This window comes from Capra hircus, chromosome 9 (assembly GCF_001704415.2).
Source record: "Capra hircus breed San Clemente chromosome 9, ASM170441v1, whole genome shotgun sequence".
In the NCBI taxonomy this organism is placed as follows: Eukaryota; Metazoa; Chordata; class Mammalia; order Artiodactyla; family Bovidae; genus Capra; species Capra hircus.
The window spans coordinates 90578620-90600565 of NC_030816.1; the positions used below are offsets into that span (position 1 = coordinate 90578620).

Here is a 21946-nt window from a genome sequence, read left to right on the forward strand (position 1 = left end):
GTCCCCAGTGGGATAGCGAGAGGCAACACAGGATGGACTCCCTAGGGTTACGTCCTGCGTGACCCGGGTGGCTCCACCGACCATGGTGAGACCTGCCTTCAATAGCCTCCTGCTCTGTGAAGACCCCCGACTGCATCTCAGCCTCAGAAGGCCTGACACAGAGCTCTGCTCGTCCTGCTGGGGTCCGTCCACTGAACCCCAGCAGGAGCCTTGCTAGCTCTTTAAAAAAGGGAGAGAGATTGATTTATAGAAAACCTTTTTACAATTTATTTCCTGTTATGAACCTTTGACGTATAAAAATGAGGCTCTAGCTAAATGCAGGGTTCAGTGGTGAAAATCTGACCATGTGAACAAATAAGTTAATATTTACAGTCTTTGGCAAAACAAAAGAAGTTTCATCCATCTGTACCAAAAGTTTGTTTAAAAAAAAAACATAAATAATTTACAAAAAAAAATATGGTACATTCTAAATATTCACATCATCATCCCGTACCACCGAACACACCGACACAGAGACCTGCACGCTCTTCACCACGGGGACATTTAATGGGATCTCCCAACACTCCGTTGTCTTGGGAAGACAGCGCCACTGAAAAATGTAAAAAGTGCAGCACAGCGAGAAGGCAATTGGCCTCAAAGAAGCAACAAATGTAAGTTTATCAGACCGCACGAGCAAGGGGGACAGGTCGCCGGTCCTCTCTCTCCGAGACGGAGGCGTTAGCTCACTGTCAGCCAGAAGGAAGGCTGTCTGCCACATCAGGCTGCCAAGACAAGTCTTCTTCCCGAGTCCCTACGTGGAGTGAGATTAACTAATATTTCCTGCAGAAACATCATGCAACTTAAAGCGAAAAACAAATCAAGCCTGTGAATACTGCTGTATGACTAAGGGTGCGTCAGTTTATCCTTGGCATTCAAAGTCTTTAAAGTCCTACGTACAGCAGATAGAAAATAGTGAAAAAATATATATATGTGGAATTAAAGTCACTGGCAACAGTATATATTAAGGTTCCATTATAAACTCCTCATTATTGTTTATCCTACCGCATTTTGCAGCATGCTTGATCACGGCCATGTGACATTATAAAGCCTTGTATTTTGACAAGAGATGTTTTGCTATAACTGTATCTTTATATTATATGCTAGTTACGTTTACTTCTAGAGATTATACTGTGTACGCACTACTTGGCATATTTAAATAAGTTACTGGTGAACAGAACTGCATTCTATACTCACTCAATAAATATTAACACAGCATTTATAACTGGAACCTTAACGGAATGTGTTACCAAGTTGGGTAAAAGCAATGTGCCCACAGTGTCAAAGCCTCGACGAGGGATTAGATGTACAAACGCATTTGCCGACCGCTTCTCCACTGTCTCTTCTACAGCAGCAGAGATGGGAAGGAGCCCCAGCAAGGATTCTGGGGACCAGACCTCAGAACCAGGGGACACCCGGTCATGATCCCCCCCAGGTCCACCACGGCTGGAAGGGCCACTGCAGCAATGGCGCCCCCTCTGCTAGACCACAGGCCAGCAGGGCTCTGCCAGGCCCACATCCAGACCCACAGCAGAGCCGTCGCACAAGGATTGTCCTTCTTTGATGAGACTACATCTCTGAGGGCTCCCACTGTGGGACAAGAGAGTCGGGGAGGGGTATTCACTTATTCCCATGGGTATTTCTGATGTTCCAGTTCATTACCTGACATCCCACATATGTGACTGCTGTCTCTTGACCTCTTTCTGATAATGGAATTACTTCAAACTTGAGTCAACCCTTCTTTATAATTTACCTAACAATATTTGGGTGCTCTCACACCCAACTTAAAGCGCTGAAAGTAGTGTGGCAATATTTTTCCTGCTTAATTTATCATAATGGCTTATACACAATATTCCCTTCAACTCCATATACACATAAATACAAAAAGTACTTACATTTCATATGTAAACGTCATTCTTTTTAAACACACAAGAAAAAAAATGCAATATTATGCTCAATTTTCACTCCACATAAAGTCTCATGGATCATCAAACTGCTTTTCCTGTAGTGGGTTGGATGTTCATCTTTCTGTTCCATTATTATTTATCCTCTGAAGGCACTTGGGCTTGGGTGGAGGACAGCAGGTGAAGAACCACTCAGGTCAGGGTCAAGGACAGGAGGTCTGCTAGAGAGAGTAGCTGGAAGGACTGGGATGGACTGAGGTGTCTGGGTAACAGCATCTACAGTGCTTTGCTGGAAACACAGCAACTCTTGCTTAGACATCTGCAAAACACAGTGACAGAATTTGGAGACTGGACCGTGAGCTTTGCTTTGCTTTATTTGTTTAACTATAACCTAAAATATCATTATTTCTATTTTTTAAAGAAGACATCCACAATATGCATGGGTGCATGAATGGTTGAATGAATGGATGGAAAGATGGATGGGGATGGATGGATGGATGGGGATGGGTGGGGATGGGTGGATGGGCAGAAGCATAGATGCAATGATGGGTGGATGGATGGATGGATGAATGATGGATGGATGATGGATAGATGGATGGATGGATGGATGGTGATGGATGGATGGATGAATGATGGATGGATGATGGATAGATGGATGGATGGATGGATGGTGATGGATGGATGGATGAATGATGGATGGATGATAGATGGATGATGGATAGATGGATGGATGGATGATGGATAGATGGATGGATGGATGGATGAATGATGGATGGATGATGGATAGATGGATGGATGGATGATGGATAGATGGATGGATGGATGGGTGGATGGTGATGGATGGATGGATGGATAGATGAATGAATGAATGGATGGATGGATGGTGATGGGTGGATGGATGGATGATGGATAGGTGGATGGATGGATGGGTGTATGGGTGGATGGCAATGGATGGATGGATGGGTGGATGGATGGATGGATGATGGATAGATGGATGGATGGATGGATGGATGGGTAGATGGGTGGATGGATGGATGGATGATGGATGGATGGATGGATAGATGGATGGATGGATGGATGGATGGATGGATGATGGATGGATGATGGATAGATGGATGGATGGATGATGGATAGATGGATGGATGGATGGGTGGATGGTGATGGATGGATGGATGGATAGATGAATGAATGAATGGATGGATGGATGGTGATGGGTGGATGGATGGATGATGGATAGGTGGATGGATGGATGGGTGTATGGGTGGATGGCAATGGATGGATGGATGGGTGGATGGATGGATGGATGATGGATAGATGGATGGATGGATGGATGGATGGATGGATGGATGGGTAGATGGGTGGATGGATGGATGGATGATGGATGGATGGATGGATGGATGGATGATGGATAGATGGATGGGTGGATGGGTGGATGGGTGGATGGGTGGATGGATGGATGGATGGATGATAGATAGATGGATAGATGGATGATGGATGGATGGATGGATGGATGGGTAGATGGGTGGATGGATGGATGGATGATGGATGGATGGATGGATGGATGGATGATGGATAGATGGATGGGTGGATGGGTGGATGGATGGATGGATGATAGATAGATGGATAGATGGATGATGGATGGATGGATGGATGGATGGATGATGGATGAATGGATGGATGGATGAATGGATGGATGGATAAATGGATGGATGAATGGATGGATGATGGATAGATGGATGGGTGTATGGGTGGATGGCGATGGATGGATGGATGGATGGATGGATAGAACCATAGATGCAATGATGGGTGGATGGATGGATGGATAGATGGATGGATGGATGGATGGATGATGGATGGATGGGTGGATGGGTGGATGAATGGACATGGATGGATGATGGATGGATGGATGATGGATAGATGGATGGGTGTATTGGTGGATGGTGATGGATGGATGGATGGATGGATAGAACCATAGATGCAATGATGGGTGGATGGGTGGATGGATGGACATATGGAAGGAAATGTGAAATGTCTCAAATGAAACCTAACGTAAGGAAGGGAACACTCCACCAGAATCAAGAAGACATATCAACACTCTTGCTGTGTGACTTTTGAGAAGCATCTCTGAGCCTTACCTCAACTATAGAAGATACATTCATATCTACATGAAAGCACAGGTTTAGACCACATTGAAATCAAGTTCCCTTCCAGCTCTATCATACTTTGTCTGTCCTAGAGAGACAGCCAGAGAGACCCCTCCCTCCACCACCCCCCTCCTTCCTTCCTTCTGTTGTCCCTCCCTCCCTCTCTCCGTCTCTGCCTCTTCCTTCCTTCCTTTCTCTCTATCAGGGGCTGCAATCTAAAGTGCCAAAGGGGCCCAGAAGGTGTAGATGATGCAGGAAGCTATGGGGTAGAGTACAGGGGGTAAGTAAAGCCTGTGAATAACAAAAGCGTTCGTCCTACTGAAGCCATGCACACGGACTTCAAAACAAACAGACTGACAAAGTCAGCTCAAGCTGACCACACCGAACATCTGCCGGGCGGCCACCAGGTCATTTCCCTGATGTGCAGCTTTCGTCAAATGAAGAGCAAGATGCGCATTCCCTCCCCGTTCGCTGTGGCACACAGGGCCCCAGTGACCCTTGTTCTCACACTCACCTCTGCATTCATATTTGAGGTCCGAGAAGTAGACCATCTCTTGAGAGAAGACAAACAGACCCAGCCGCCCACCCGCGTAGGTTTGGTCATAGATGGGTCCTGAGTCCGCCATGACTTGTTTTCCTTCATGTACTAAGACTCTGAAAACAAAACAAGGAGACGGAAAGAGAAGGTCAAAACTGTGAGACACATTCACCAGAGGGCAGGAGGTCAGCTTTCTCCTCACAAGGCTCGCCAAGAGCAACAGCAACACCCAGACCAACCATCCTCCCCATGACTCACTGACAGTCACCCGCCAAGCTCCCAAGCTGCCTCTGCCTCTAAGAGCCAGGAATACTGTAGTGGAGTCAGGAGGCCCTTCCCTCAGCCCAACCCTGACCTCAACTCCGACCCTACCCTGACCTTAGCTCTAACCCTAACCATGACCCTGACCCTAACTTGACCTTAACACTAACCCTGACCCTGACCCTAACCCTCACTCCTGGCCTTCACACTGCACTGAAGCCTTGTGCTCAGCTGCTTCTTCAAGAACCGTGCGCTGCCTGACATGTAAGCACAGGCTCCACCCCACGTGCACAGAGGCTCTGAAGCTCCCTGATAGGGGAGGGGCTCACGAGTGGAGAAACAGGGACTCTCCCCGGAAGCAGTCCCTGCAGCCAACCTGCACCGCCCCTTCTCAGATCTGTCTGTTGTCACAGAGGACACACATACTCTCCTGGTGGAGCATCAGACTGGCCCGTGTGCTAAGTCTAAACTCTGCAAAAAGTTTCAATTTAAGTCATTGTGCTTTAATCAAAACTGATTAAAAATGCTGCCATGTCGAGAAGACGGAATTCTGTTGGACTGCTTTGTCAAAGTTTTGTTCGAGATGAGTCTTGGACTCAGCTGTTCACAAATCAGAAATAAGCAGGAACCTGTGCAAAGGAATCACGTGCTAATCCACAAAGACGCGCACTTCAGCTGAACTTTCCCTCCTGTAAGGGAGACGATTACCACCTTCTGGCTTACTACAACAAGTGTGATCTCCTCGTCAATAGCTTTGTTTTGGCTTTTTTCTTTCTTTCTTTCTTATTTTTTTTTTAAAGTGATGTGCAGAAGAAGATGCTGGACAGAAAAGAGAAGGATTTAAAGTGGGAAAATCCAGGGAGCAGTACGCAGGGCAGAGTCCACTTCAGCTGATCCATCTGGGGACGCTGTGCAGTGGAAAGGCATTTCTGAAATGGACAATTTCTGGGCAGAAACGCAGCGGGCAGCGAGCTCCCCTCCCCCTACCTTATGTAGCCCGTCTTAGGCCTGTGGGTCAGATGCCACCGGTAGGCAGTGTAGTCCTTCCAGCCAATATTTTTGGGGTCGTGCCATAGAGTGCGAACCTGAGGGAGAGCATCACTCTGAGAACAACTGGCTCCCTGAGCCTAAAGTGCGGCTTTACAGCACCAAAAGGGAGACAGAACACCCCTGTGATGAGAAGCCCCCGTGCACGGGTGGCCAGGTCTCCCTCTGACGCATCCCACAGCATGAACCTTAGCGTGAGCAAAGCCCACTGACGGGGGCTGTGCTGTTCAGTGTGAGGAGCCACTGGGCTGAGCCCTGGGTCTCTGCTTTCCCAACGCAGGACCAAGACCTTTGGAGCCCTTTTCTCTCCGTTTCTATGGGGCACAGACCCATGCTTCACATGCAGGAGGTTCACCAGCCGTGCTTGTAGAAGCACCAGGCACGGCGTCTTTAATCAGCAAAAGACTGAAGTTATCCGAGCTTCCCAGGGGGCTCAGATGGTAAAGAGTCTGCCTGCAATGCAGGAGACTCTGGTTCGAGCCTTGGCTCAGAAAGATCCTCTGGAGAAACGAATGACACCCACTCTAGTGTTCTTGCCTGGAGAATCCCATGGACAGAGGAGCCTGATGGGCTGCAGTCCCTGCGGTTGCAAAGGGTCAGACACGACTGAGCAACTCACACTGACTGGCTGAGGTAAGATGAAGGTGAACAGAGCTGGGGGTATTTTGTGAGGGCTGGGACTGTTCTCCCGATGGCCCGTGGCAGCCGCCCGCCGGGAGGAGCCGTGTGCTCACCTGTCCCTCCGTGTTGCCTGTGTGCCACAGGGCGTTCCTCAGGTGCTCGCCTGTCCCTGTCGTGGAGTTCACCACCTTGAGGGACACCCCCGAGTAGCCGTAGGCCCGGGTGGGCTGGTCTTCCCAGTAGGTCTGCGTCACCTGCTTCCACATCACCACGTAGAAGCGGCTGCTGGACTGGTAGCCAAAGACGAAGCCAGCATAGTCATCGTCGCGGTCTGTGTTGACGTAGAACGTGCCGCTGAAGTCGACAGACCCGAACTCGTCGAAACCTGGAGGCCACAGGGAACATCGTCGTTAGAAACAGCCTTCTAGGACAGTCCTGGAGGCACGGGGACTGATGGACACAGGCGGAGAGGGCTCTTCCCTTCCATCCAACTGGAGCCCTATTCCTGGGCGATTAGGGCACTGAGGGAACTTAATCTTTCTAAAGTTATGGGATGACTTCACTGCCTTAGGTAATAAACACAGAATCCATAAAATAAAATGGCCCGCTGAATATGAGATCTCAGAGACTGGAGAGGCAAAGACGCCCTTCCCCAAGCTCTTCCATCACAGATACTTAGGAAGACGGTTTGCAAACCAAGGGAGGGTGGGAGGTACCAGAGAGACCCACTGCTCCGTCCCCTCGGTCTCAAAGGGCAAGCTTGCGTGCTCCGCAGCACGCACGCTGAGGCTCACCAACAGCGATGCCAGGGTCGGAGTTGGCTGTCTGCACCAGCTCTTTGCCTTGATGGCGAATGACCCAGTTGGGGTCAATCTGAGTGGTGCCCTTGGGGTCCAGGTGAACCATCTGGAAGTTCCGGAAGTCTGTCTCGCTGATGGCGTTGTTCTCAGGACACACGTCGTCAATGTCAGGGACACTGTCGTTGTCGAAGTCATCTTTACAAGCGTCCCCACGCCCATCGCCTGTCGCCAAGGAAAAGCAGAGAGAAAAGAAAGTAAGGGCTCGCCGTCTGCCTCTCTGTGTCTGAGAAGACTTAGTACACAAGTCTCTGAAACTCTGAGGCCAAGGGCTCTGCAGCGCGTTCTGGACCAGCGCCTGTAATTGCTGACATTTTGCCCCAACACTCTGAGGAGGAGTCTGGACTCTCTTCTCAAAACGTCACTCTGATAACACTGCAGTGAAGCTTGCCATATGTGAGCTCCCGTGACAGCCATTTCTTCTCATTCTGAACTTGAAATTGGGGTACAAAACCTGAAACTTGCCAGGGGAAATCAAGCTGAATTTTCAACTTTTCCTTCTGATTGTCTTCAGAACCTTTGCTACTACCTCAGTTGCCCCTGCCTGCAATCTACTTGGCATTGAGGGCAGAACTCTCTGATGAAAAATGGTCTCCCTGGGGAGAAATGGACTTCCACTTTTGGGGGGCATCCTGTCAGTTTTCCCAGGGGTGGGGCTGGGGGCCGCGGACCAGCCTGGCTTATGGAGAGATGCCCGCTGAGACCTCATGGGTATGCATCCATGCTAACGGTGACAAGCCAGGCGACCACTCCCTACATCACCCTGTCGGAGCGCCTGCCGCTTTAGAGGGAGAAAAGACGCCGAGTTCAGCCGCGTTTCCATCACATCCCTCACACAGCCCCTCAGTTCTGCTCAGAGGTGCACGGCCCCTCAGTCACCCTCAGAGGAAACAGCCCCTCAGCTCCCCCCAGAGGCATGGGGTCCCTCAGCTCCCCTCAGAGGAAACAGCCCCTGAGCTCCCCCCAGAGGCACGGGGTCCCTCAGCTCCCCTCAGAGGCACGGGGTCCCTGAGTTCCCATCAGAGGCTCGGGGTCCCTGAGCTCCCCTCAGAGGCATGGGGTCCCTCAGCTCCCCTCAGAGGAAACAGCCCCTCAGCTCCCCTCAGAGGCACGGGGTCCCTGAGCTCCCCCCAGAGGCACGGGGTCCCTGAGCTCCCCCCAGAGGCACGGGGTCCCTCAGCTCCCCCTCAGAGGCTCGGGGTCCCTCAGCTCCCCCCAGAAGCATGGGGTCCCTGAGCTCCCCCCAGAGGCTCAGGGTCCCTCAGCTCCCCACAGAGGAAACAGCCCCTCAGCTCCCCCCAGAGGCACGGGGTCCCTCAGCTCCCCTCAGAGGCACACATTCTGCTCTCTGGGTGACAGGCCCACGCTCTAGCTGGCAGGAGTGTCCACAGCCCCGAAGACGTCCCTGAGCACCAGTCTCGCCTCCACCTCAGCCACCCCCGGCACCAGCCAAGCCCTCCCTCAGGCCCAGCTATGGGGACAGAAGCCATCAGTCCTCCTGTCAAGAGCGAGCTCTGAGCTGCTGGCGGCCGGGTGTCCTTAGAGCTGCCCTTCAGCCAGCGAGTCTCCGTGTGCCTCTGGGTCAGTGGGCTCCACCCCCCGCCCCCACCTCCCGTCTCGCCCAGGGCAGCTGCGCGTCCTCCACCAGCGCTTGGGTCAGCCTCCAGCAGACGCCAGAGGACACCGGGTCCTCTGCTGCGCCCCTGCTGCGTCACCTGAGACTCTGAGCCACCCTGGGCTCCACGCCCTCCAGATCCTCTCCCCAGGGACCACCAGGGCTGAAGAGCTCTTTCTATCCAACACCGCAGTTCCCTGCGGCCCCACTGCTCCTGCGGGGCACCTACCGTCCGAGTCCTCCTGGTCGGGGTTGGCGACCAGCCGGCAGTTGTCCCTGTCGTCGGGGACCCCATCGTTGTCGTCGTCTGAGTCACAGGCGTCACCCCGGCCGTCGCGGTCGTGGTCGGCCTGGTTGGCGTTGGGGATGTAGGGGCAGTTGTCCTGGTTGTTCTGGTGGCCATCTTCGTCGATGTCCTCGTTGTCGTCACACTGGTCTCCCACGAGATCATTGTCCACGTCGGTCTGGGAGGCAGAGTTCAGGGACAGCGGCACTGAGCCTCTGCCCAGCAAAACAGATGCCAGGCTGAAGTTGCCGAGCGCATGCAGCCTGGCCCACCTCACCCCACGCGAGCCACGACCACAGAGAGGAGATGGCCTCCTGAGACGACCCGCCAACATCAGAACGGGGACTGGGGTCCAGGCATCTCTGCACCTAACCCACCCCCTACAGGGGCTCGCTTTCCTTAAGGGGGACTGGAAAGCATTAGCTGCCATGCAATCAAGTCCTTTCTGACAACGTCCTTTCTCCAGCACGTTCTGTGAACTACATCAGCACGTCCTATTCCCACTGTGGCTTCCAGAGGCCAACCTGGAAAAGCAGCCAACTCCACTGTCTGCATCAGGGAAACACCAAGCTGATCGGGAGACTTGCTCCCACACAGAGCAGGGCAGAGGCACCCACTGTCTGGCTGGGGGCCACCGCGATACGGTCACGCCCAGGCTCGAGTTCAGTTAAAACGGCTGAGCAGCCTGCGCTGCTGCGTCCTGGCAGAGCGCGCGGAACGCCGCCAGGCCACACAGTCTGTGATGAGCCCTCGACCTCCGCTCCTTGCGACGCCTGGCCGGTCCCCCATCCCTTACCTGGTCGGGGTTGTGCACCAGGGGGCAGTTGTCGCAGTGGTCGCCCACACCGTCCCCGTCGGTGTCCCGCTGGTCGGTGTTGTAGACGTAGGGACAGTTGTCTCGCTCGTTGAAGACATCTGTGGGATGCAGGGAGATCAGAGCACACGGGGTTTAGAGAAGGTCACTGCTTTGCTTACTGCATTAGACAACGCACAGCCAAACTTCCGTTTAATAAAAAAGAAATCTAAGAAGTCATAAAATGTGAAGATTATTAGATTCACGGCAGATTCCCCATTAAAAGGAAAGAAACACAAGCTGGAATCAAGATTGCCGGGAGAAATATCAATAACCTCAGATATGCAGATGACACCACCCTTATGGCAGAAAGTGAAGAGGAACGTAAAAGCCTCTCGATGAAAGTGAAAGAGGAGAGTGAAAAAGTTGGCTTAAAGCTCAACATTCAGAAAACAAAGATCATGGCATCCGGTCCCAACAGTTCATCGGAAATAGATGAGGAAACAGTGGAAACAATGTCAGACTTTATTTTTTGGGCTCCAAAATCACTGCAGATGGTGACTGCAGCCATGAAATTAAAAGACGCTTACTCCTTGGAAGGAAAGTTATGACCAACCTAGATAGCACATTCAAAAGCAGAGACATTACTTTGCCGACTAAGGTCCGTCTAGTCAAGGCTATGGTTTTTCCAGTGGTCATGTATGGATGTGTGAGTTGGACTGTAAAGAAGGCTGAGCACTGAAGAATTGATGCTTTGGAACTGTGGTGTTGGAGAAGACTCTTGAGAGTCCCTTGGACTGCAAGGAGATCCAACCAGTCCATTCTGAAGGAGGTTAGCCCTGGGATTTCTTTGGAAGGAATGATGCTAAAGCCGAAGCTCCAGTACTTTGGCCACCTGATGCAAAGAGCTGACTCATTGGAAAAGAGTCTGATGCTGGGAGGGATTGGGGGCAGGAGGAGAAGGGGACGACCGAGGATGAGATGGCTGGATGGCATCACGGACTCGATGGACGGGAGTCTGAGTGAACTCCGGGAGATGGTGATGAACAGGGAGGCCTGGCGTGCTGCGATTCATGGGGTCGCAAAGAGTCGTCGGACACGACTGAGCAACAGAACTGAACTGAACTGAACCCTTAGTTTAAAGCAGAACTGATGCTTGGAGGTCTCTGGATGGTGAGGCACACCGAGGGTCAGCACGCGAGTCACTGCAGAGTAAATATCTTCATCTTCATGCTGACTGTTGGCCCTAACACCTTCTCAGAAAATCTACATCGAGCTGCTGGGGACTGGCCAGCCACCTGGGCTCCACAAACTCATCCATTTCCTGCGTTACTAGGAAACCAACCATGACAGACACTGATGGGGGCTTAGGTGCAGTACCTTATACCCAGAAACCTGAAAATAGATCATGAGTGTCATCAGAGCTATGAAAACCATGAGTCAGCCTGACAGGTGGGGGTCCCAGGAGGTGAGGGGGTCCTGGCAGGTTGGGGGATGCAGTGGGTGGGGGGTCCTGAGAGGTGATGAGGGGTCCTGGAAAGTGGGGCTTCCTAGAAGGTCCTGAGAGGTGGGAGGTCCTGGGAGGTGGAGGGTCCTGGCAGGTGGAGGGATGCAATGGGTGGGGGGGTCCTGAGAGGTGGTAGGGGTCCTGGGAAGTGGGGGTCCTGGGAGGTGGGGGTCCTAGGAGGTGGCGGCCCTAGGGGGTGGGAAGGGTCCTGGTCAGTGGGGAGGGTCCTGGCAGGTGGGGGGTCCTGGGAGGTGGGGGTCCTGGGAAGTGGGGGTCCTGGGAAGTGGGGGTCCTGGCAGGTGGGGGGTTCTGGGAGGTGGAGGGTTCAGGCAGGTGGGGGGTGTCCTAGGAGGTAGGGGATCCTGGCAGATGAGGGGTCCTGGGAGGTACGGAGTCCTGGCAGGCAGGGGTACTGGCAGGTGGGGGTCCTGGGGGTTGGGGGTTCCCAGGAGGTGGGGAGAGTGAGGAGAAGGGCGCTGACCCATACAGGGTTCGGATGTCACAGATGGAGGACGGGAGGAGATGCCTCATCTCCAGGAAAAGCCCTCGAGAGCAGTGTGGGCAGATGCCATCCTGCGCTGGTAGAAGCTGGTCAGTGAGATGCCAAGTGGCACCACGAAAGCAGCCTGGAGACAGCACAGCTGGGGGCAGGCAGGCGGGGAAGTGGGTGTGAGTCTGGCGGGCTACTGGCCCGGCTGCAGACGCCCAGGGCGAGGCTGTGCTGGGGGTGGGTGCAGGGTCAGGCCCGTGGGCACCGCTTGAAAGGCCTGGTGCCATCAGAAGTTTCCAGTGTCCGGGGTGAAGCCCTGGCAGGGTCTTTGCAGTGGACAACTCAGTGACGCCTGGAAGCAGGCCGCTGGGGAAACGGGAGGTCCGGGAGACCCTTCTCAGAAGCTCAGTTTGTTCAGGGCAGGGCGCTGGGCTCCTGGGGCTGTGAACGGTGGGCGTGAGAGGAGACACCAGGGCTGGCAGGACACGGTGGGGAAAGGAAGCAGCAGGTGTGCTGTTTCCCACAGCGGGGTCCGAGGCCCCAGGAAGAGGGGCTGGGTGGGGATGGTCTCACGCGTTAGTAAACAAGGGGCGGAGCTCGCCCAGCCGGCACAGAGTCCGTGGCTTCCGCAGCCGCGGGCGGGCCCCACTCACCATCCCCATCGATGTCCACGGAGCAGGCATCGCCCTCCCCGTTGTTGTCCGTGTCGATCTGCGCCGGGTTGTGCACGTAGGGGCAGTTGTCACATCGGTCCCCGACCTCGTCTTTGTCGTAGTCGAACTGACGGGGGTTGAAGAGAAGCTGGCAGTTGTCCTAGAAAAAAATCGAGGGAAGAATTCCAGAAACAGCGTAGAGACGCTTGCTGGGTTACTCATAACAGGACTCGGCACTTACAAGTCGTGTATTTAAAGCAGATCAAGATAACCAGGGTAGAAATACAGCCAGGAAGCTCTACCTACAATTTCTTGACATCAAGTCATTTCATAATTATTTACACAGTCTATCCCTATGAAAAATTTTGAGATTGTCTGTGGTAAAGGTGATGATATAGTATATACACCACGGTGAGGACAGACACATAGATGGTGACGATAGACACGTCGATGTTGAGGGAATGAAGGATCCAAAGAGTTAATGCATCAGTGGAAGTGAGCCTGCAAACAAAACTTAGCTGCTCTTGTGTCTGCTAGTGCTGAGTCATGTATGAATACGTTAGATCACATATATCTGCACGGAGATCCAACCAGTCCATGCTAAAGGAAATCAGCCCTGAATAGTCACTAGAAGGACTGATGTTAAAGCTGAAGCTCCAGTCCTTTGGCCACCTGATGTGAAGAGCTGACTCACTGGAAAAGACCCTGATGCTGGGAAAGATTGAAGGCGGGAGGAGAAGGGGACGGCAGAGGATGAGATGGTTAGATGGCATCACCGACTCAAGGGACATGAGTTTGAGCAAGCTACGGGGATTGGTGATGAACAGGGAGGCCTGGTGTGCTGCAGTCCATGGGGTCGCAGAGTCGGACATGGCTGAGCAACTGAACAAGATTCTGCTATCAAGGCAGTGAGTGGCAGCATCTCTCCTTGAAGAGACAGCCCTGCATCACTCTCACCCGGCCCCCCGAGAAGGACGAACTATCAAAAACATTCTACTTAGAGCAGCCCACGTGGCTGCACGCCGGGCTGGCTAACGTGCGGTGGAAGCCACAGGGTTCTCCTGGTGACTCTCAGCCTCGCTGGGGAGAGAAGTCCCGGCGGTGCACAGTGACCTTTCCAAGCGGAGCGCTGCGCCCCCCGCCATGGGCACTATGCAAGGAAGGCCTTGGGCCCTCGGGGTGGTGGGGTGGGGGGAGGGGTGGGAACAGGCCCGGGCGCTCCTGAGAGCTGCGCCCCGCCCTGGGCGCTCCCGGTGCGAGGAAGGCCCTGGGCGCTCCAGGGAGGGGAACGGCCCCAGGCGCTCCGGAATGCGAGGAAAGGCCCTGGGCACGGGAGCCGCCCACCTTCTCGTCCGTGACGCCGTCGTTGTCGTCATCGTCGTCGCAGGCATCCCCGATGCCGTCCTTGTCGAAGTCTTCCTGCCCCGAGTTGGGCAGGAGGGGGCAGTTGTCCTGCGAGAGGAGGAAGCAGACGTTATGAAAACGTCCCCGAGCCCCCTGTCCTCAGGAGGAAGCGGGGAGGGCACAGCTGGTGGAGCTCGAGGAAGCCCCTCCGCGGAGACCTCGCGGCCAGGCCGGGCTCTGCGTGCCCCCCAGGGACTGCCTGAGGCACCGCCCATGAGGGGAGAAAGGAAGACTGTGTCTGGAGCCCGGGATCCCTGTGAAGAGCCCACGACCGTGGGAACCGGAGAGAAAGAAAACAGGGGACCGGGCCCCACCCGGCTCCTCCCCCAAAGCTCCGTGCACCAGTGACGACCTCTGACCGGCCAAGGGGCTGCCCAGGGTCGTTCCGCTACAGGGGTGTGCCAGGAGCCGAGCGCCAGCACCACCCATCGCCCCTATTCACTAACTTCAGGCCTCTCTGATTTCGGTCAATAAACATGTCCTCTACCAATTCCAACAATGAGCTACTTCTCCAGAACGACCACTGGAATTTGCAGAAAGCCCGGGGGCAGATGCGGTGGGTGGCCTGGTGTTTCCCTCCCCTCCTCCGTCCCCGCCGGTGTCCCGGGCAGGCACACGGCTGTGGGGCGCCCGCACCTTGATGCAGTGGTAGGTGGCGTTGGTGGCGCACACCAGGTTCTTGTTGGGCCAGCCGTCCAGGTCTGAGTCCTCCCCGCAGATGAGCCCGTCGCCCGCGTAGCCCGTCTGGCACTCACACTTGTACATGGGGTCGCTGAAGTGGCCCAGGTAGATGCACTCGGCGTGCCGGTGGCAGCTGTGCGTCTTGTCCTTGCAGGGGTTCTCGGGTTCACACACCTGGGGAGGCGAGGGCGCACGCTGACCCCGACCCTGACGGGGGGAGCTGGGAGCCCAGGTCCGTCCAGACCCCCAGGGCTGCGCTCCCCAGAAGGGCCTGAGCTCTCGGTGAGGCCAGAGCTGGGGCACAGCCCGACCCAGCCTCGGCGACGCCAGGGGCCACGGCGAGGCCGCAGCTCTTCACCCAGGCCTCGGGACGCTGTGCAGACACTCAGCTCCACGGGGCCCTGCTCCCCACAGAGCAAGCGGTCCCTCCACACACCGCATGCTCCGGCGGTCCTCGCGCCGGCTCACCTGCTTCTCGGTCCTGGCCGCCTCCAGGCCGACGCCAAAGGGCTGGTTCCCCTTGTAGCGTGGCGGGCAGGGCAGGCAGTGGTAGCCGGGGTTGGTGTTGACACAGCGGTGCGCCCTGCTGGTTGCGAAGCACACATCCGTGACCACGGCGCACTGCGGGACCAACAGGGCGGACGTGAGCCTGGGCCCCGGCCTCTGCAGGCCGCCCCGCAGCCTGGGGAGGGGCACCCACCTCGTCCAGGTCCTCGCAGTGGGTGCCGTTGCCCAGGAAGCCCACCGGGCAGGAGCCGCAGGACCAGGAGCCGTCGGGGAAGCTGCTGCACTCGGCTCCAGGGAAGCAGGGGTTGGACAGGCAGCCGTCTGCAGGGAGGGAGGAGACAGCGAAGCTCGAGGCTGCCCACAGGCGACACCTCGCCCAGGAGCAGCACCCAGCAGCGGCCTCAGAGATGCCTGCGGCAGAAGCATCCAGGCCCACAGCAGGTGCCTGATGGCCAAGAGGCAGAGGGCCAAGGAGCCACGCCACACACCCACTTGATGGGCACACCCACCTGACAGGCACACCCATCTGCTGGGCGTCCTGGATGGGGTGGAGTGCCTGCACACCCACCTGCCGGGCACACCCACGTGCCAGGTGGCTCCCCACCCCACACACCCACGTGCCGGGGGCGCTCCACACACTGCACACCCACCCATTGGGCACACCCACCTGGCAGGCACACCCACCTGGCAGGCATACACACCTGCTGGGCGTCCTGGATGGAGTGGAGTGCCTGCACACCCACTCACCGGGCACACCCACCTGCCAGGCACACCCACCTGCCGGGCACACCCACCTGCTGAGCGGCTTCCACCCCACACACCCACCTACGGGGCAGCTCTTCCTGTTACACATCTGCTGCTCCTTGATGTCCCCTACGCAGTCCTTGCCCCCGTGCTGGGGCTCGGGGCTGTTGCAGACGCGTGTCCGCTCACGGATCCCTCCGGCACAGGTGACGGTGCAGGCCGACCATGGGGACCAGGGGCTCCACCGGCCGTCCACTGGGGGCGGGAGGACAGCGAGGTCATGCGGGGACGGGATCTGTGCTGGGACGCAGCTGGGTCTCTGAAGGGAGACACCAGCCAGACAAGAGGCTCCTGGCGCCCGGCTGGCTCAGGCCCGCGTCCTGTGGAAAGCTGGCCCAGGGCCGGGCCACGCCGTGTCCACTCACCCGGGCAGGGCGGGCCCTGGCAGGCCTTGGTCTCACGGCCGCTCCCCTTGCAGCTCCGGCCCCCCATCTGCGGCACCGGTGAGTTGCAGAGGCGGATGCGGGTGACGTTGCCGACGCCGCAGGTCACCGAGCAGGAGGACCACGGTGACCAGTGGCTCCAGCCGCCGTCCTGCCGGACTAGCGCAGAGGGGGCAAGCACATTGGGGCTCAGAGGGCTCAGCAGAGAGCAGGCCAAACCCTCCCAGGAGTTTCCCACCGACCAGGCAGGGAAGAGCCCCAGCGGCAGGAGGCCAGGACCGGGGGGAGGGCCCCCGGGACCCCCGGGCGGGCCTGACACTCACTGCGGTGGTCGCACTTGCCCAGGCTGCAGGCCCGCGTCTGGATGGACGGCCCCAGGCAGGTGTTGCTGGTGACGTCACAGGAGCGTCCCCGCTGCTGGGTGCCCGACCCACAGGTGGCCGAGCACTCCGTCCACTCCGCCCACGGGGACCAGCCTTCCTCGCCGTCTGCACGGGGAAACCGCTGCCCGTCAAACCCCAGGGGCCCGCCTCAAGGGAGGCCAGACCTGGAGTCTGAGTAGACTCCCTGGGTGGACGAAGGAGGTGAGCAGACACGTCTGCCCCGGGGTCAGAGCGTGGGAGCGGACCGCAAGAAAAGGAAGGGGGTGCACAAGGAGCTTGCCCGGACGCCCAGTGACCCCTGGCAGGAAGGGGTCCGTGGGAGACCCTGACGGCTTCTCCGAGGAGACACCTACTCTGCCGCAGAGCTGTCACTGGGGCCTCCAGGACGTGAGCTATTTCCACTCTAACCGCTGTTTGCTGGTTTACATACAGTAATGAAACTTCAGTTTGGGGTTGAAATGACAGGACGCTAAAATTAGTTCCAAATACTCTAAAAGGGAACAAGTCTAATAAAAAGGAAATTTCCTGCCAAGAAACACCCAGTGCCTGCCATGCGCTTTGTACACGTTGGGCTGCACTTTCATCGTAAAACTCACCCTGGGTCACGGGCATCATCACCCTGAAGCCCAGAAACACTACATTTTCATGGAGACGCAGAGCCCAGCCGTCACCACGGGCTCCCAGCCCCCGCCCAGGCCAGCAACCCGCAGATCCCCAGACCAGGACATGCAGAGCACGTCTCAGAGAAAGCAACCAGTCGGGTCAGCACCGCTGTTGATAGGGGAGGGGGCAGGGAACCGCTGTGAAGGAGCTGGGGGCGGGGCTGGGGGCCAAAGGCAGGGGGGCCAGCTGATGGTGGGGCACCGGGCTGTCGGGGGGCCGTGAGCATCTGGGGGCTTCCAGAGGACCTGGAGGCCCCGCTGACGTGAGGCTCCGGGAGCCCTGGCCCCGAGGACCGCAGCCCAAGCCCCAGGCTTCCCGCGGGACCAGCAGGCACAGGACGCTCATGGACACGGCTGAGCCTGGAGCCCCGAGGCTGCCACCCGCCCGCCCGCCGGGCACTCACCGTGGACGCAGGACGGGCAGCACTCGCCCTCCACGAACCAGGGGTCTGCACACGTCGCGGGTGGGCAGCTGATTTGGTGGCAAACAGTCTTAAATTTCTGCGAGGAAAAGCGGTGTTTGCGTCACATGAGTTCAGAAACAGAAACGCGAGGCGAGGGCCGCAGCGGAAGGATCTGGAGGGCTTGTTACACAGACGCGGGGACATTTCGCCCCTCAGCCGAAGCGGCTCCCTGGACCGTGCCGCCCTGGGCCCCCCACACGGAGCACCAAGCGCAGGGCCCTCCACGCCCAGCAGCGGGACAGGTGGGACGGGCGACGTCCAGTGCCCAGGCTGCCCGGGGAGACCGAGTGGGTGAACAAGGAAACCAATCGGCCTGCCGTGCTGTGGGCACTGGCTCCCCCCCGGGGGTCTGTGCTGAACCCGAGGCCCTCGCAGGACCGAGCGGCATCGGACACAGGAGGGGCACCTGCCGGCCCCGCCCCCTGCCCCCACCACTGGGCGACCCTGGCTCTTGGTGCAGAACCGCAGAACCGCGGGCTGACTCCTCCTCCAGGGAGGCCTCCATCCGCACAGCCCCCGCAGGCAGCGGGGCTAGCAGGGGCCCCATGGAGTCGGGGGTCAGAGCGTCCAGGCCGGGGCTGCCCCAGGGGGCCGCGCGGCCGGCTCACCTTGCAGGTGCACTTGGTGCAGCTGTCCACCACCCAGGTCTCATTCTCGGCAAAGAACCGGCCATCCTGCCAGCAGGCGGACATGTTCCTGGTCTTGGGGGGCCCGCCGATGAGCTCCCAGAGAAACTGGTTGTCGTTTGACTGGAAGGTGGAGGAAAGGACGTCAGTGTGGACGGGCGGGGCTGTGCAGCCTTCACCCTCAGCCACCGCCCACACCAAACTCCGTCTTCAAATAGATTGCCCTCTGAATCCGGGCTTCCTGTTTCCTGGGAGATGAACCTCCTTGAGTTCAAGGCTTCGCAGAGGAGGCCGTGTAGCCCGTGAGCACGTATTCTACCAGGGTCCTCTACTCACTAGCCAGATACCTGGGGCTCTGTCCAGGGAGCTGGCTGGTTACTTCTGGTTAGCCAAGGCTAGTGGTGGTTAGTAAACGTTAGTGATGGTTACTCATGGTTACACATGGTTAGTGGTGGTTAGTCATGGTTTGTGGAGGTTAGTTGTGGTTAGTGCTGGTTACTCATTGTTAGTGGAGATTAGTTGTAGTTAATGGAAGTTAGTATAGTTAGTGGAAGTTAGTAAAGGTTAGTTGGATCAGTGAAGGCTAGTAGAGGCTAGTCATAGTTGTGGTTAGTGGTTACTCATGGTGAATGGTGGCTAGTTGTGGTTAGTGGTGGTTACTCGTGGTTAGGGGAGGTTGTCATGGTTGTGAAATTACTCAGTCATGTCCAACTCTTTGCGACCCCGTGGACTGTAGCCTACCAGGCTCTTCCATGAGATTTTCCAGGCAGAATACTGGAGTGGGTTGCCATTTCCTTCTCCAGGAGATCTTTCTGACCCAGGGATTGAACCCGGGTCTCCCCCATTGAGTCATAGTTGTGGTTAGTGGTTACTCATGGTGAGTGGTGGCTAGTTGTGGTTAGTCATGGTTAGTCTTGGTTGGTGGTGGTTAGTAAACGTTAGTGATGGTTACACATGGTTAGAGGTGGTTAGTCATGGTTTGTGAAGGTTAGCTGTGGTTAGTGGTAGTTACTCATGGTTAGTGATTTGTTGTAGTTAGTGGAAGTTTGTAAAGGTTCATTGGATTAGTGGTGGTTAGCAGAGGTTACTCAGGGTTAGTTGTGGTTAGTGGTTACTCATGGTGAGTGGTGGCTAGTTGTGGTTAGGGTAGTAGTGGTTAGTTGTTAGTGGAGGTTGTCTTGGTTAGTGATTATTTGTGATTGGTGGTTACTCATGGTTAGCAGAGATTTGTCATCGTTAGTCTTGGTTAGTGGTGGTTGGTCATAGGGGCAGTTACTCATGGTTAGTGGGGTTAGTTGTGGTTTGTGGTGTTATTAGTGGCTAGTGTGGTTAGTCATGGTTAGTGGAGGTTATTTGTGGTTAATGGTGGTTACTCATGGTTAGTCTTGGTGGTGGTTAGTCATAGTGGCAATTACTCGTGGTTAGTGGTGGTTAGTTGTGGTTTGTGGTGGTTACTGATGGTTAGTGGTGGTCACTCATTGTTAGCAGAGATTAGTCATGGTTAGTCTTGGTTGGTGGTGGTTAGTAAACGTTAGCGATGGTTACACATGGTTAGTGGTGGTCACTCATGGTTACCAGAGATCAGTCATGGCTAGTTATGGTTAGTGGAGGTTAGCTGTGGTTAGTGGAAGTTACCCGTGATTGCTGGTGGTTAGTCCTGGTCAGAGGGGGCGTCGCTGGCTAGGCACCCACCACTTTGCGCAGGCTCTCGTGGAGCTGGTTCACGATGACGTGCAGCCCCGAGAGCTCTCGGATCATGCTGCCCAGCTCCTCACAGGAGTGCTCGCACACCTCGGGGCCCTTCTCTGCACTCGGGCCCACGTGCTCCATGGTGACCATGGGGCTCAGGTGCAGCGTCTCCGTGTTCTCACTGATGGCGTTGGCTTCAGCTGCAGGAAGGATGTGGGACAGTCACAGCCTGGCTGGCACGACGGGGTGCTGCTCAGAGCGCTCGCGCTACGTGGCTCCCAGGAGCCAGAGAACGGGCAGTGCCCCCACTGCAGCCCTGCTCCCACCACAGGGCTCCGCCGCTCGCAGCGCCACGGGGGCCAGGCCTCAGACGCTGCCGTCCACAGAGCGGAAGCTCAGCTCAGGTGAAGATGCAAAAGCGTCAGAGACACACACCTGCCTCATGTCCAGCCTGGTTAGGGCACCAGCCTCCTGTTTTCTTCTTTTTATAGAAATATTTATATAACTTATTCTCTAAAATAAATTCCTTATTTTTGTCGCAAACCCCAAATCTGTTTCTGATCCTATAATTTCTATACATTCTGACAACCCCTCTCAACTCCTCAATTAATCCATTCTTTTTCATCCTAAACACCATTTCTTTTGGCTACTTGTTCTGCATTAAGGTGAAGTTTTTTTTCTTGGCCTCGGAAGCCCCCTGAAGCGCAGAACCCGGACTAGGGACTCGGAACCCACTGCTCAGAGATGTACAGGCCTCGGAAGTCCCCAACACGGGACACACAGCTATACCGCTAATGACAAAAGTGACTTGGGGAAGTCCTGAACCAGGCGCAGCCTCGCCGTGGAGCCAGCCGCCTGGGACCCGGCCGCCAAGGCCAGGCCGCGTCCCCGCAGTGGTGCTCGCGCCTCGCCTGAGACGTCCCATGACTGAGTCACGACTGGTCAGTGTCACGGTTCTGTCAGACACTCTGTGATTGGGTGTTTGTTACGTGGCTGTAAATCCTCGCTGCCACTCACACGGATCTTGAGAGCCTCCCTCAGACTCACCGGACCCAAAGCCACATACGTGTGTGCTGTCACCCTGCTGCTGCTGCTGCTGCTGCTGAGTCGCGTCAGGCGTGTCCGACCCTGTGCGACCCCACAGACGGCAGCCCACCAGGCTCCCCCGCCCCTGGGATTCTCCAGGCAAGAGCACTGCAGTGGGCTGCCACTTCCTTCTCCAATGCATGAGAGTGAAAAGTGAAAGTGAAGTCGCTCAGTCATGTCCGACTCTTCGTGACCCCATGGACTGCAGCCCACCAGGCTCCTCCATCCATGGGATTTTCCAGGCGAGAGTACCAGAGTGGGGTGCCATTGCCTTCTCCAGAAAGCCACATATAACCATAAGCATATTAATCACTAGTTGTACATAGAAGAATAAAAATAGGCCAACAAACGTGCCCAAAGGCCCCAGGACCAGCTCACGGAAGACGAGCAGAGTCCTTGCTCGGGAGAGGACGCCCCGGCTGACAGCACGAGGGGCTGGGACTGGGGAGGGCCATGCCTACTCCCACCCCCTGCCCCCTTGCTGAAAGTCAATGCTCCCTTTCCC

General features: G+C 56.2%; 1 protein-coding gene across 1 annotated transcript in view; it reads right to left on the bottom strand.

Moving 5' to 3' along the window:
- THBS2 (thrombospondin 2) overlaps nucleotides 246-21946 on the bottom strand; it is a 29341-nt gene continuing 7640 nt past the window's right edge. The window contains exons 5-22 of the mRNA XM_018053486.1: nucleotides 20359-20555; nucleotides 18649-18789; nucleotides 17981-18077; nucleotides 16855-17019; nucleotides 16514-16690; nucleotides 16170-16343; nucleotides 15538-15665; nucleotides 15306-15458; nucleotides 14793-15011; nucleotides 14097-14204; nucleotides 12753-12912; nucleotides 10106-10224; nucleotides 9253-9487; nucleotides 7346-7573; nucleotides 6665-6936; nucleotides 5871-5968; nucleotides 4599-4738; nucleotides 246-2259 (exon numbers count right to left, since the gene is read on the bottom strand). Of these exons, the coding sequence (XP_017908975.1) occupies nucleotides 2252-2259; nucleotides 4599-4738; nucleotides 5871-5968; nucleotides 6665-6936; nucleotides 7346-7573; nucleotides 9253-9487; nucleotides 10106-10224; nucleotides 12753-12912; nucleotides 14097-14204; nucleotides 14793-15011; nucleotides 15306-15458; nucleotides 15538-15665; nucleotides 16170-16343; nucleotides 16514-16690; nucleotides 16855-17019; nucleotides 17981-18077; nucleotides 18649-18789; nucleotides 20359-20555 (2819 nt within the window). The 3' untranslated portion in view covers nucleotides 246-2251. The remainder of the gene's footprint in view (nucleotides 2260-4598; nucleotides 4739-5870; nucleotides 5969-6664; nucleotides 6937-7345; nucleotides 7574-9252; nucleotides 9488-10105; nucleotides 10225-12752; nucleotides 12913-14096; nucleotides 14205-14792; nucleotides 15012-15305; nucleotides 15459-15537; nucleotides 15666-16169; nucleotides 16344-16513; nucleotides 16691-16854; nucleotides 17020-17980; nucleotides 18078-18648; nucleotides 18790-20358; nucleotides 20556-21946) is intronic.